General features: G+C 40.1%; 1 protein-coding gene across 2 annotated transcripts in view; it reads right to left on the reverse strand.

Annotated features, from left to right (window-relative positions):
• Positions 1–3695: 3695 nt before the first annotated feature.
• slc25a25b (solute carrier family 25 member 25b) overlaps positions 3696–12050 on the reverse strand; it is a 67526-nt gene continuing 59171 nt past the window's right edge. For both annotated transcript variants that reach the window (XM_060913100.1, XM_060913101.1), the window contains exons 6-10: positions 11178–11330; positions 10916–11023; positions 10352–10519; positions 10042–10192; positions 3696–6687 (exon numbers count right to left, since the gene is read on the reverse strand). In XM_060913100.1, coding sequence (XP_060769083.1) covers positions 6500–6687; positions 10042–10192; positions 10352–10519; positions 10916–11023; positions 11178–11330 — 768 coding nt within the window. In that variant the 3' untranslated portion in view covers positions 3696–6499. The remainder of the gene's footprint in view (positions 6688–10041; positions 10193–10351; positions 10520–10915; positions 11024–11177; positions 11331–12050) is intronic.

Consider the following 12050-nt stretch of genomic DNA (forward strand, 5'->3'; position numbering starts at 1 on the left):
ATTTATATTATATTTTAAGGTAACTTCATGTTGTGCTGTGAGGTTCTCTGCACTTTAACTTTTGAACCAACAGGTGCATTTGGATAAGTAAAGCCTATTTTTCTGCATTTTTGTAGTCCTGGTAATCTTTTATATTGGTAAAGTTGTTTATAGGACCATTTCTCAGTGTCTTTGTTTTTTTTAATCAATAGTTTTTCAGTAATAATATTTAACATATCACTCAATTTTAATCACAAAAAGAGAAAATCGCAACAATTTCTCGCAACTTTCACTTCCTCCCGCAATGTAATCGCAACAAAAACCTAAAACACACCGCAACTTTCATCGCAATTTTTTGGAAACCCCCCCGCAACATCAGACATTTTAGCCCGCAACAATCACAAAAAAGGCCCGTGGAATCCTGGGGGGACTGAAAAAAGAAGGAAGTATGACCACGATTATTTAAAGTTTGGATTTTCATGGACTGGATCTGAAGATGCTCCACTGCCACAGTGTGTTGTCTGCCAAGAGGTGCTAGCTAACGATGCTATGAGATGTTTAAAATGTGTAAAACAAGATGTTTTAAAAAGCACAGATGTTTAAAATGTGAAAAATAAAAAAATAAAAATGTGTACAACAACCATTTTTTAAAAATACGAATGGAACATTAAGTATAGCAACAACAAAAATTGTAAGGGGGGGGGCGCTGTTGTTTATTTGCTCTCCGAGGGGGGGCTCACTCTCCCACACTTTGAAAACCCCTGCCGTATGTTATTTCACAATTGTGATGTCTTTAGTATTGTTTTACAATGTAGGAAATAGTAAAAATACAGAAAAACCTATGAGTAGGTGTGTCCAAATCATTGAACTTCACTCCCGGTGGTATTTGGTTCAATTCCTAGGCAAAGAAAATCCCTTTAAAAGACCATCATCCGAACACAACTTTGAATTCCTTTATTCCAGGGAGCTCTTGTTGACCTGTCAAGGCTCCACTCTGCCAGTCCACTTACTTTTGACCCACTACAGCTGATCGATTCTAACTTTGGCAGATTTAATTATCAGCAGATTCATTGCTACAGTGCCTTGCAAAAGTATTCATCCCCCTTGGTGTTTGTCCTGTTTTGTCACATTACAAGCTGAAATTAAAATGGATTTTTGGAGGGTTTGCACCATTTGATTTACACAACATACCTACCACTTTAAAAGTGCACATTGCTTTTTTATTGTGACACAAATAATAATTAAGATGAAAAAACAGAAATCTGGATTGTGCATAAGTATTCACCCCCTTTCGGATGAAACCCCTAAATAAGAGCTGGTCCAACCAATTCACTTCATAAGTCACATAATTAGTTGATTAAGATCCACCTGTGTGCAATCAAAGTGTCACATGATGTCTGTATAACTCAACCTGTTCTGGAAGGACCCTGACTCTGCAACACTACTAAGCAAGCAACATGAAAACCAAGGAGCACTCCATACGGGTCAGAGACAAAGTTGTGGAGAAGTATAGATCAGGGTTGGGTCATAAAAATATCCCAAACTTTGAATATCCCAGGGAGCACCATTAAATCCATTATAGCAAAATGGAAAGAATATGGCACGACTACAAACCTGACAAGAGAAGGCCGCCCACCAAAACTCACAGACCAGGCAAGGAGGGCATTAATCAGAGATGCAACAAAGACACTAACGATAATGCTGAAGGAGCTGCAAAGATCCGCGGTGGAGATGGGAGGATCTGTTCATAGGACCACTTTAAGTCATACACTCCACAGAGTGGGGTTTTATGGAAGCGTGGCCAGAAAAAAAAGTCACTGCTTAAGGAAACACGTTTGGAGTTTGCCCAACAGCATGTGGCAGACACATGGAAGAAGATTCTCTGGTCAAATGAAACAAAAATTGAACTTTTTGGCCATCATGGGAAATGCCATGTGTGGCGCAAACAACACTCTGAGAACACCATTCCTACAATGAAGCATGGTGGCGGCAGCGTCACGCTGTGGGGATGTTTTTCATCTGCAGGGACAGGAAAGCCGGTCGGGACTGAAGGAAAGATGGATGGCACTTAATACAGGGCAATTCTGGAGGAAAACCTGTGAGTCAGCCAGAGGTTTGAGACTGGGATGAAGGTTCACGGTCTAGCAGGACAATGACCCTAAACATACTGCTAAAGCTACACTGGAGTGGTTTAAAGGGAAACATTTAAATGTCTTGGAATGGCCTAGACCTCAATCCAATTGAGAATCTGTGGCATAACTTGAAGATTGCTGTACACCAACGCAACCCATCAAACTTGGAACAGTTTTGCCTTGAGGAACGGGCAAAAATCCCAGTGGCTAGATGTGCTAAGCTAATAGAGACATACCCCAAGAGACTTGCAGCTGTAATTGTAGCAAAAGGTGGCTCTATAAAGTATTGACTTTGGGGGGGATGTGATGAAACGTTCCTGCTTCCATGCTTTAATAACCTAGTGCAACTTTCTACATTCTCTCGACACAATTCGATTCCTCCAAATAACAAATCCATCACTTACATTACCAGTTGTTTTCAGAGGACGGTCATCTTATTTTACTTAATTTTGGCACTTATTTATGCTGTAATATTAATGTTGGTCACTGAATTCCAGTACCAATTCACACTCATCTTGTTTCCATATCTTAAAATGTGTTCAATGTCATAGTGGGTAGTGTTTATTCTGTAGTTATAAATTTTTCCACGTATAAAAGTTCAGCTGCCTTGCCAGTCATCATTTACATTTCACTTCTTAAGTTTTTTGCAAGTAATGTTTCCCCTAAAACACTCTACCACCTCACATCGAGAAGGATTTCACTGCAGTATTGTTGCAACAAACCTTTGAAATCATTTCACTGGCTGAATAGTCAATTCAGTTTGGGTAATAGTGTTGTTTCATTCCCCCTTTAATATCATTTTCCCCGATGTATTGCATTATCGTTTTCAGAACTATTGGCACCTTTTACAACTTTAAGCTAAAATCAGTGCATGTTATTAAAATGACAAGCCTCACTTATGTACTTTACTGTCACAGAAAACATTTTGCCTTTGGAGTTCAAATTTTTTTTTTTTTTAAACATTAATAAAAAAAAAAAAATCACTGCTAAATTAAACACCTGCCACTTTAGCAATTATCCTGAACCCTATATAAATAGTGCAATATAAGGAAGCAAAAGAGGTCAGATTTCAGGTTGTCACTAAAAATATTTATAGTCCTTACATTGGCAAATAACAGTAACAGGATGCTTATCAGGGCAGCACGGTGGTGTAGTGGTTAGCGCTGTCGCCTCACAGCAAGAAGGTCCGGGTTCGAGCCCCGTGGCCGGCGAGGGCCTTTCTGTGTGGAGTTTGCATGTTCTCCCCGTGTCCGCGTGGGTTTCCTCCAGGTGCTCCAGTTTCCCCCACAGTCCAAAGACATGCAGGTTAGGTTAACTGGTGACTCTAAATTGACCGTAGGTGTGAATGTGAGTGTGAATGGTTGTCTGTGTCTATGTGTCAGCCCTGTGATGACCTGGCGACTTGTCCAGGGTGTACCCCGCCTTTTGCCCGTAGTCAGCTGGGATAGGCTCCAGCTTGCCTGCGACCCTGTAGAAGGATAAAGCGGCTAGAGATAATGAGATGAGAATGAGGATGCTTATCGTTACTACCATTATACAGTGTAGATGTGCATTCTTCTGACAAACCAGCAAGCAACAATCATGGTATTGAAATAATAACTTTATTGAAATTTGTTCTTATATAAACAAATATACTTCAACATTCACATCAGGATTTTGTCAGGGACGGACTCCGGTACACATTTGCATTTCAGCTCATGATTATATCAGCCTTGGGGTTCAGATATTCACATACATCTCTGATTACAAGCTTAAAAATAAAAAGTCAGACTTGCCCCAGTTCATATCAGATACACATTGAAGTTCTTCTTGACATGTAAACAGCAAACTCATCTAGTCGCATCATTTCATTTGTAAGTCAGTACCAGTCATATACCAGCAATTCACCACATCTCACAGCAGTAAAACAAATGGTCTTATCCAGTCACCTAAATGTGTCCTCAGACACCCCCTGGATTTAAAGCAGCATTCTAGTACATTTTCCAGTTTTACAAAAGCTGTACATATAATAAAGGCTACCAGACGGTGCCTACTGAAGGTAAGACACTACATAGCATACACATCAGGCAGTGTGTTGATGGTGCAGCTCTTTTTGTACATTTGCATCTCGGGTAATATTACAAGTACACCATCAATCTGATGGCGTAGAAATACTTGCGATCTGTCAGTCACTTCTAGCATACAGGTTGCCTCAAAAAAGGGCAAAATGCAACAGAAGCAGAGGCATCCACTTTGAGGCAAAGCTATCGGTATAGCCCTGTTCAGTATTCAGCTTTAACAACTGAACACATTTCTACACAGCACATAGATTACATGCATGCAGAAAACCAATAGGAAGTTAAGTGGGAGGGAAGAAGAGAATACTGCCCCACTTTAGTCCACTTACAAAAGAGGCACAGAATCTTTTTTTTTTTTTTTGAATCTGCAACAGTTGTGCTGTGCAGTGCAATTTTAAGACATTAACGCAGACAATTGATCCAATGTTGGAAATTATAGCTTAGAATGAACCTAGTATAGCATTCGACCCAAGCTACTGCCGTCTACACCTTACATTCTCCCATAAACCTGCATACCAATTAGAAGCCACTTTAAATTTAGCTGACGTTGTACTGAAAATGCACAAGTTTATCAATTCAAACTAAGAGGGGTGGTTAAAAAGTTAATATAGTGATTCTAAGGGGAACTTTAACTCTCTATTAGCAGCACAAAGCAAACATGGGAAAACTATCTGAACGTGTACATAACCTATAAATTGTTGATAGTAACCTTCACCCATGGTGACTTATCCTTCATTAAAATTAGTTTCGTGAACGCAGTGCTGTCTTACAGGAAATACTGGGACAGCAGAGCTAGCTTCCAATTTGATCTCTGTCTGGATGCAGATCGACACCAAACTCATCCATGCACAGGATTAGAGAAGTGCACATATACGCATGTTAACATATATATATAGGAACTTTTTTTTTTAAAGGATCTTTCTTAGCTGCTATAACAAGTGGAGAGGGGGGAAGAAAGAGAAAAAAAAAACCCACCCCCTGTTCTGGAGTCACTACGTCATACAGTGCTGTCTAACACACATCCTGGAATGCCACATCCTTGTCTTGAATCAGAAATATTAAATTGAGACCAGGTCCCTGAAGCCTGGTAAGGGAGCACAATTTGCAAGCCGTGCAGCAGAGCATTAGTCTTTTTTTTATTAAAAAAAAAAAGCACTTCCCTTTCAGCCCTCCTACAACCTGAACAAAGGATTTATATTATATTTAAAACACCCACAGTTCTCATTCAAACATAATTCAGTCAAGATTCAAGTGTGCATTCCGTAGATAACCCTAAAGTTCCTGAGGTGCCCCCCCCAAATAATCGAGGTCATTTCTGTTCACAAAACACAATAAGAACAAGACACGCTTGTGCACCAACACTGAAAATGAAATGCAAAGGCTTCACATAAGGTGCAAAACAGCAACTTGATTGAATTCATTCACATGAAACTGAAGTGAGTTGATTCCCATCATGGGGTGAATGGATTTTTTTTTTTTTAAAAACACTAATATTCCACCTCTATACAAGAACTACAACTTTTACAATAAATCACTGAAGTCAGCTCTTCATCCAGATTGGTGAATGTGATCGACAGTAATTGATAAGTCAATTACCGAGTGCGATAATGAACGCAAACACTCGGTACCAACCACAGTTAAGTATTAAATCCGCTGCTTACATGTTCTTTCCAACTTTTCGTATAATTAAATAAATAGATAGATGTTTACAGCATGTAAAACAAACACATGAAGACATCATTCTTCAAATTAAGGTCTTTACATCTTTATACATCAGCTACATGGATTGCTGCTTGTTTTTTGAAGGAACCTTGCGGTCCTGCACAGAACACCTAAACTATCTTAATAAATTAAGACAGACAATGACTGAAATGTAGTGCTTAGATACATAAAACGGAGGGTAGGATTTGGTGCACTGGTCTTAAGCCCTTGACATTCAACACTGCCACCTACTGGATTAAAAGCACACACATGAGCAGTGAAAGACCATTTTAGTCTCCTCCTTAAGATGCCACAAACAGTGGTGCATCTTCTTGGTCCCTAGTGAAGCATGCTACTATAATTTGGGAATTCTAAGAACAATAAAAATGTAGGATTCCTCAGCACACCACCACATGTCCACCTTCTGGTTTGGGTTCTTAGTGTTCACTCTTAGTGTTCTTTGATCCTACCCTCCTTGGCCCCTCTGGCATTCACAGAATGAGAACGTTGACTTAAACCTCAGGTCTCGCCACCCAAGATTGCTTGTCCCCTTCTCTCCTCACCACCAGGTCCATTTTGCATCCAAACAACAACAAAAAAAAGCTTAAAAGGAAAAGCTCTGCCAGTTTTTCACCGGGACTGGACACCCAGTGTGACTTTTAGATTCTCGTATACCACGTAGCTGATGCTGACTGCAGGGATGACCTTCATGAAATTGGGTGCCAGACCTCGGTAGAGCCCCATCGCACCTTCTGTCCGCACAATATGTCTGAACAGGCTGCTCATGGTCACCTGAGGTGCTCCGTCCAATGTCGCTGCTGAACAGAGAGGAAGAGACACATCAGTGAAAGATATTGGGGGGAAAGCCCCTCTAAAATTAAATTTTTATACGTCTGCCAATTTCTCCAGTTTGAAGTCCTGCGTGTTGAGCATTGATTTTCAAATGAATAGTAAACCAATTTCTACTCAAGTCCCCCCCCCCAAAAAAAGTCCATGTCAGAGATGCTTACCCAAAATTTTGAATCAGTAACACTAATTCATGCACATTACCATTATGTAAAAGATGCATAAACCAACATAACACCTTATCAAGAAAAATTATGGAGATGAATCTCTCAACACAGGAGAAATTAAGTGTGTGTGTGTGTGTGTGGGGGGGGGAATCCCCCCATATAATGACTGCTCAAACTAAAGCTGAATATCTCTCATATTTCTACTATTACACTACCGTTCAAAAGTTTGGGGTCACTTTGAAATGTCCTTATTTTTGAAAGAAAAGCACTGTTCTTTTCAATGAAGATCACTTTAAACTAATCAGAAATCCACTCTATACATTGCTAATGTGCTAAATGGCTATTCTAGCTGCAAATGTCTGGTTTTTGGTGCAATATCTCCATAGGTGTATAGAGGCCCATTTCCAGCAACTCTCACTCCAGTGTTCTAATGGTACAATGTGTTTGCTCATTGCCTCAGAAGGCTAATGGATGATTAGAAAACCCTTGTACAATCATGTTAGCACAGCTGAAAACAGTTGAGCTCTTTAGAGAAGCTATAAAACTGACCTTCCTTTGAGCAGATTGAGTTTCTGGAGCATCACATTTATTTGTGGGGTCGATTAAATGCTCAAAATGGCCAGAAAAATGTCTTGACTATATTTTCTATTCATTTTACAACTTATGGTGGGAAATAAAAGAGTGTGACTTTTCATGGAAAACACAATTGTCTGGGTGACCCCAAACTTTTGAACGGTAGTGTGCATGTACATATATCAGGGGTGAGAGTGGGTGGTCACCAAAAAAAGCAGAAAACAAGATGGCGCCCAAAGCCGGAGGTCTGGGAGGGATACCCCCCCAGGAAAATTTTGAAAAATAAGGCCTTACAAACCACTTTTCCTGCAATCTGAGCTGTAGTAGATAAAAAAAAAAAAATCTGTCTTTTTTATACATTTACATGAAAATATGTTTCAAATCAAAAGGAGTATTGTTTGAATTCAAAATAAAATCACATTCTACATTCAAGGGTATGGTTATAATTTATGATCAACAAAAATGACAAACTAAATTCACATTAAACGCAAGTTTCATTAATTATCAAAAACTTTCATATATTAAATAAAATCTCTTAGGGAGAAAAGGTCAGTCGCCCCATGTCCTCATTAGCTGCATATGGTTTCAAAAAGTCTTTTGAAATATTTAAGTTTTCAAAACTGTCAGCATTAATTCAGATTTACTGACCATCATATACATGTTCAATGTATTAAATCAAACGAATGCTAAGTTTATGGGATAATGTCTATGTACACTTTATACAATTATTTATAGTTCACAGTCACTTCTCATTTTCATTTAATCATTTCGACGACTTCTTCAGCCTTTTGGCCAAAGACAAGAGCTCGTCAGTCCTCTGTTTTTTATACCAGCATCGATTTCACATACCTTCGCTTCGTCTTGCTTGCCAACTGTATTCGGCATTTTGAGTAAAAAAGCCGATACGAAAGAGAAACGCATTTTTGAAGCGCAGCGACGATGAACATGTGCAAGTTTCCATAAAATAGAACGATGCGGGTACTTTTGTAAGAACTGTTATGATTGGCTTTTGTTATCTCTCACACACTCTTGTAAGAACTGTTATGATTGGCTATCATGCTCTCGCCAGCGATGTTTTGGCCAGTTACATTGTAGATAACACGTATTCTACCACGAGACTAAAGATGGCGAAAACGTGTAACATCGTCGTACGCTTGAGTATCACGAAGGAACATACCCCAACCCCCCTCAATTGGAAAAAAAAAAAAAACTCGACGGATTTGGCATAATATCGATCTTCACTCAGAAAAAGCGGAAATCCGCTGAAAAGCGGAAAACTTATCCCTGATATATAGATGGCAGTAGAAGAAAACTGTAATGTGGCACTTTAATTACAATTTACTACCGAAGGTAATGAAAATAAGTTCTAGTTTGTTCAAGTTACTGAATAAGTTTGTCATTAAATGATATCACGTTATCTCTTTATCATCTTATGGGACTTATTGAATCCCCCCCCCGTTACCTTTAACTGATTCTAGTAACAAAATACTCAAAAGAAAATTGCCAAATTACCACAAAACACAGTAGCATGATAATTAAATCTTTTGCCAAACACCAAACTACGTTAAAATCATAAAATAAAAGGCACTGATTTGTGATCATACCACTACACATGTACACACACAAGACACTGAATCTAGTGCTGGGCATTCCTCCAAGTGAATAAAAGTCCGTTAAATCAAAATGTGTTCAACTCATTTTGGCCAGCTTCTAGATTATCTGCATGTGATGACTGATTCTGCACAAAAACCTATTTGGTACGTTCTACATAGAATGTCTGAACATTTCTGACAAGCTATGCATGACATGTCTGTTCTACACAGTTTGGAGTGCGCGTATTCATTAGCCTTCTTACTGGATGTTATACACAGCCATTCAGTTGTATACCGTGGGAGGAACACTTGGGATCTGAGTGTTATCGATAGAACAGGTTTGAAAAGTCACACCGACATGTGGCGTCGAGCGAAAATAGCGTGAACAAAAACACTGCATGCACACAACACATGCGTGGTCATTGTAAGCATACTGAACAGTGACTCACAGGCAGCACTCGATTGTGTAGGACGCAGCGTACGCTTGATTCACTCAGCGATCTGCACACACAGCTGTCCTGCTAGCATCTTATCTGCAGTTAGATAGCGGCAGTGGACTGGCACATGTATCTAGTCGGGTCCGCACAGATTGTCAAGCTAGTCGGAGAGGCACGTCGCATGGATTTAAAACGTCTCAAACATAACTCAACTACTCCGTACAGAACACCCTTTACCGTAACATATTTACATAACCCGTAGTGATTGATGCAATCTATTGATCGACAGCATGTTTACACTAGACATGACGCAAGCCGGTCAAGGTGAAACACACAGTCCCCATAGTGAAAGCAAAGGCTGCGTGAGCATGTGTGAATTCAGGTGGGCAAAAGCATTTGCTCACTTCTACGTCACTGGGAGCAAAAAACAAGCTTGAATCCTGTTTACTGGAACAAGGAGAGGAAAAAAAAACAAAAACACTCCACTCTCAACTACTGATTCACGCAAAACATTTTTTGTTTATCGTTATCCCTTCAGTCAAATTTAAGAGCCTCACCTTGAGCCTGCATACGCGTCCTAACCAGGGCTAAGGGGTAACTGGCTAACTGGCCACAAGTACTGGACATGGTGCCACAGGCTAGGAGGACAAACACACCAGGATCTGCACTGTCCGTAGCATACTTCTGTAGCCATGAGTTCTTCAGAGTCTGCAAGAAAGAAAAATACAAACCTCGTTTTCTAAACACGAAGCATAACCTTGGATACAATGAGATTAATATTTACAGCTTTCAGTTCAAATACATTTTTCTAATATCTCTTAAAAAGTTATGAAATAAATGAATGAATTAAGCAGAAAGAAACCTCACTTCATAGACAGCCAGGTCTATTCCAGCGTAGGGAATAATGCCGAGCATGTTTGGGATGTAGCCCTTGTAAAACGCTGCCAAGCCCTCTTTCTGAAATATGTGTTTGGCGCAGTCCACGATGCCAGAGTACTGACCCGTCTTTCCTAGGGCTAGTCGAGTCTTCAGAACCTTTAAGAAAAAAAAAAAAAAGGAAAAAAAAAGTCTTGATTTAGATGTGTTTTTTTTTTCCTTCCCCCTTCCATATAACAGCACAAATACCAGCTTATTAACATTAAACATTTGGAGTCTTTTTTTTTTTTAAAGCAGAGTATTGTGTGGTCTACTAAATACATCTTAATCTGTAAAAATGGCAGTCTTCTGTACATAAAGAACAAGCACAAAACGGCACGGATTTAGACAAAGGTGAAGAATTACGCCTACTTTAGGGTGGCTTTGGTAATGGAGCTGGCATTTCAAACCAGGTGAACATGGTTTTCTCCATACACACCTGTGCAAATATCTGTCAGTTCTCCAAACAGGTGGACAAGTAACGGTATTCTAGGACACTCTGCACTATTCTCTCACCTCCATTGGGTAGATACTGCTCTGTGCAATGGCACCAGCCAGAGATCCTGCAACCAGCCGCTCCAGAATTCCCAGCTTCTCCTGATCGCTGACAATCAGCCGCTTTATCTGATGGGGAGATGCACAAATACAGCAAGGGAAAGGAAAAAAAAAAAAAAAAGACATTAATCACCAAATGATCTGTAACAGATTACTATTGTTAGAGTTTCCTGTCCAACTGTAATCTGATTATATGTAAGCAGTAAGCTAATTACACCCTTACCTGCTCATAGGCCATGAACTTGATGGCGGATTCAGGTGCAATCTTTAAGACGTTGATGGCGTTTCCTCGCCACAGTGACCGTACACCACCTTCACGGATCATCTGAGAGAAACCACCGGCGATACACATGGTGTTCATACGAGAGGAGTGCACCTAAAAAATGTCAAAGGGTGCAAATTTAGCAAGTCTCATCTCATTATCTCTAGCCGCTTTATCCTGTTCTACAGGGTCACAGGCAAGCTGGAGCCTATCCCAGCTGACTACGGGCGAAAGGCGGGGTACACCCTGGACAAGCCGCCAGGTCATCACAGGGCTGACACAGACAACCAGTCACACTCACATTCACACCTACGGTCAATTTAGAGTCACCAGTTAACCTAACCTGCATGTCTTTGGACTGTGGGGGAAACCGGAGCACCCGGAGGAAACCCACGCGGACACGGGGAGAACATGCAAACTCCGCACAGAAAGGCCCTCGCCGGCCACGGGGCTCGAACCCGGACCTTCTTGCTGTGAGGCGACAGCGCTAACCACTACACCACCGTGCTGCCCTATTTAGCAAGTCTACACACAAATTAGTAATCCGGCAACGAGATATAGAAATTAAAATCAGACAATTCTCATGTATGGGAATGATAGGAGTTTTACTTTTTTTTTTAAATAAAACTTTGCTCACTTGGCTCCCAGAAATAGACCCATGTTTTACTTTCAAGCTCAGTCCACCATATTTAAAGAAAAAAAAAAGGAGAAAAAAAAAAAAGTTTTAAACTGTCATTCAAAGTCCAACTTCCACTGTTAAGCATAACTCCAAAATGCATTTTACAGTATATAGTCACTCATTTCTGAATGACTCAGTTTTGTTTGACTAACCAG

Source organism: Neoarius graeffei, chromosome 28 (genome assembly GCF_027579695.1).
Source record: "Neoarius graeffei isolate fNeoGra1 chromosome 28, fNeoGra1.pri, whole genome shotgun sequence".
In the NCBI taxonomy this organism is placed as follows: Eukaryota; Metazoa; Chordata; class Actinopteri; order Siluriformes; family Ariidae; genus Neoarius; species Neoarius graeffei.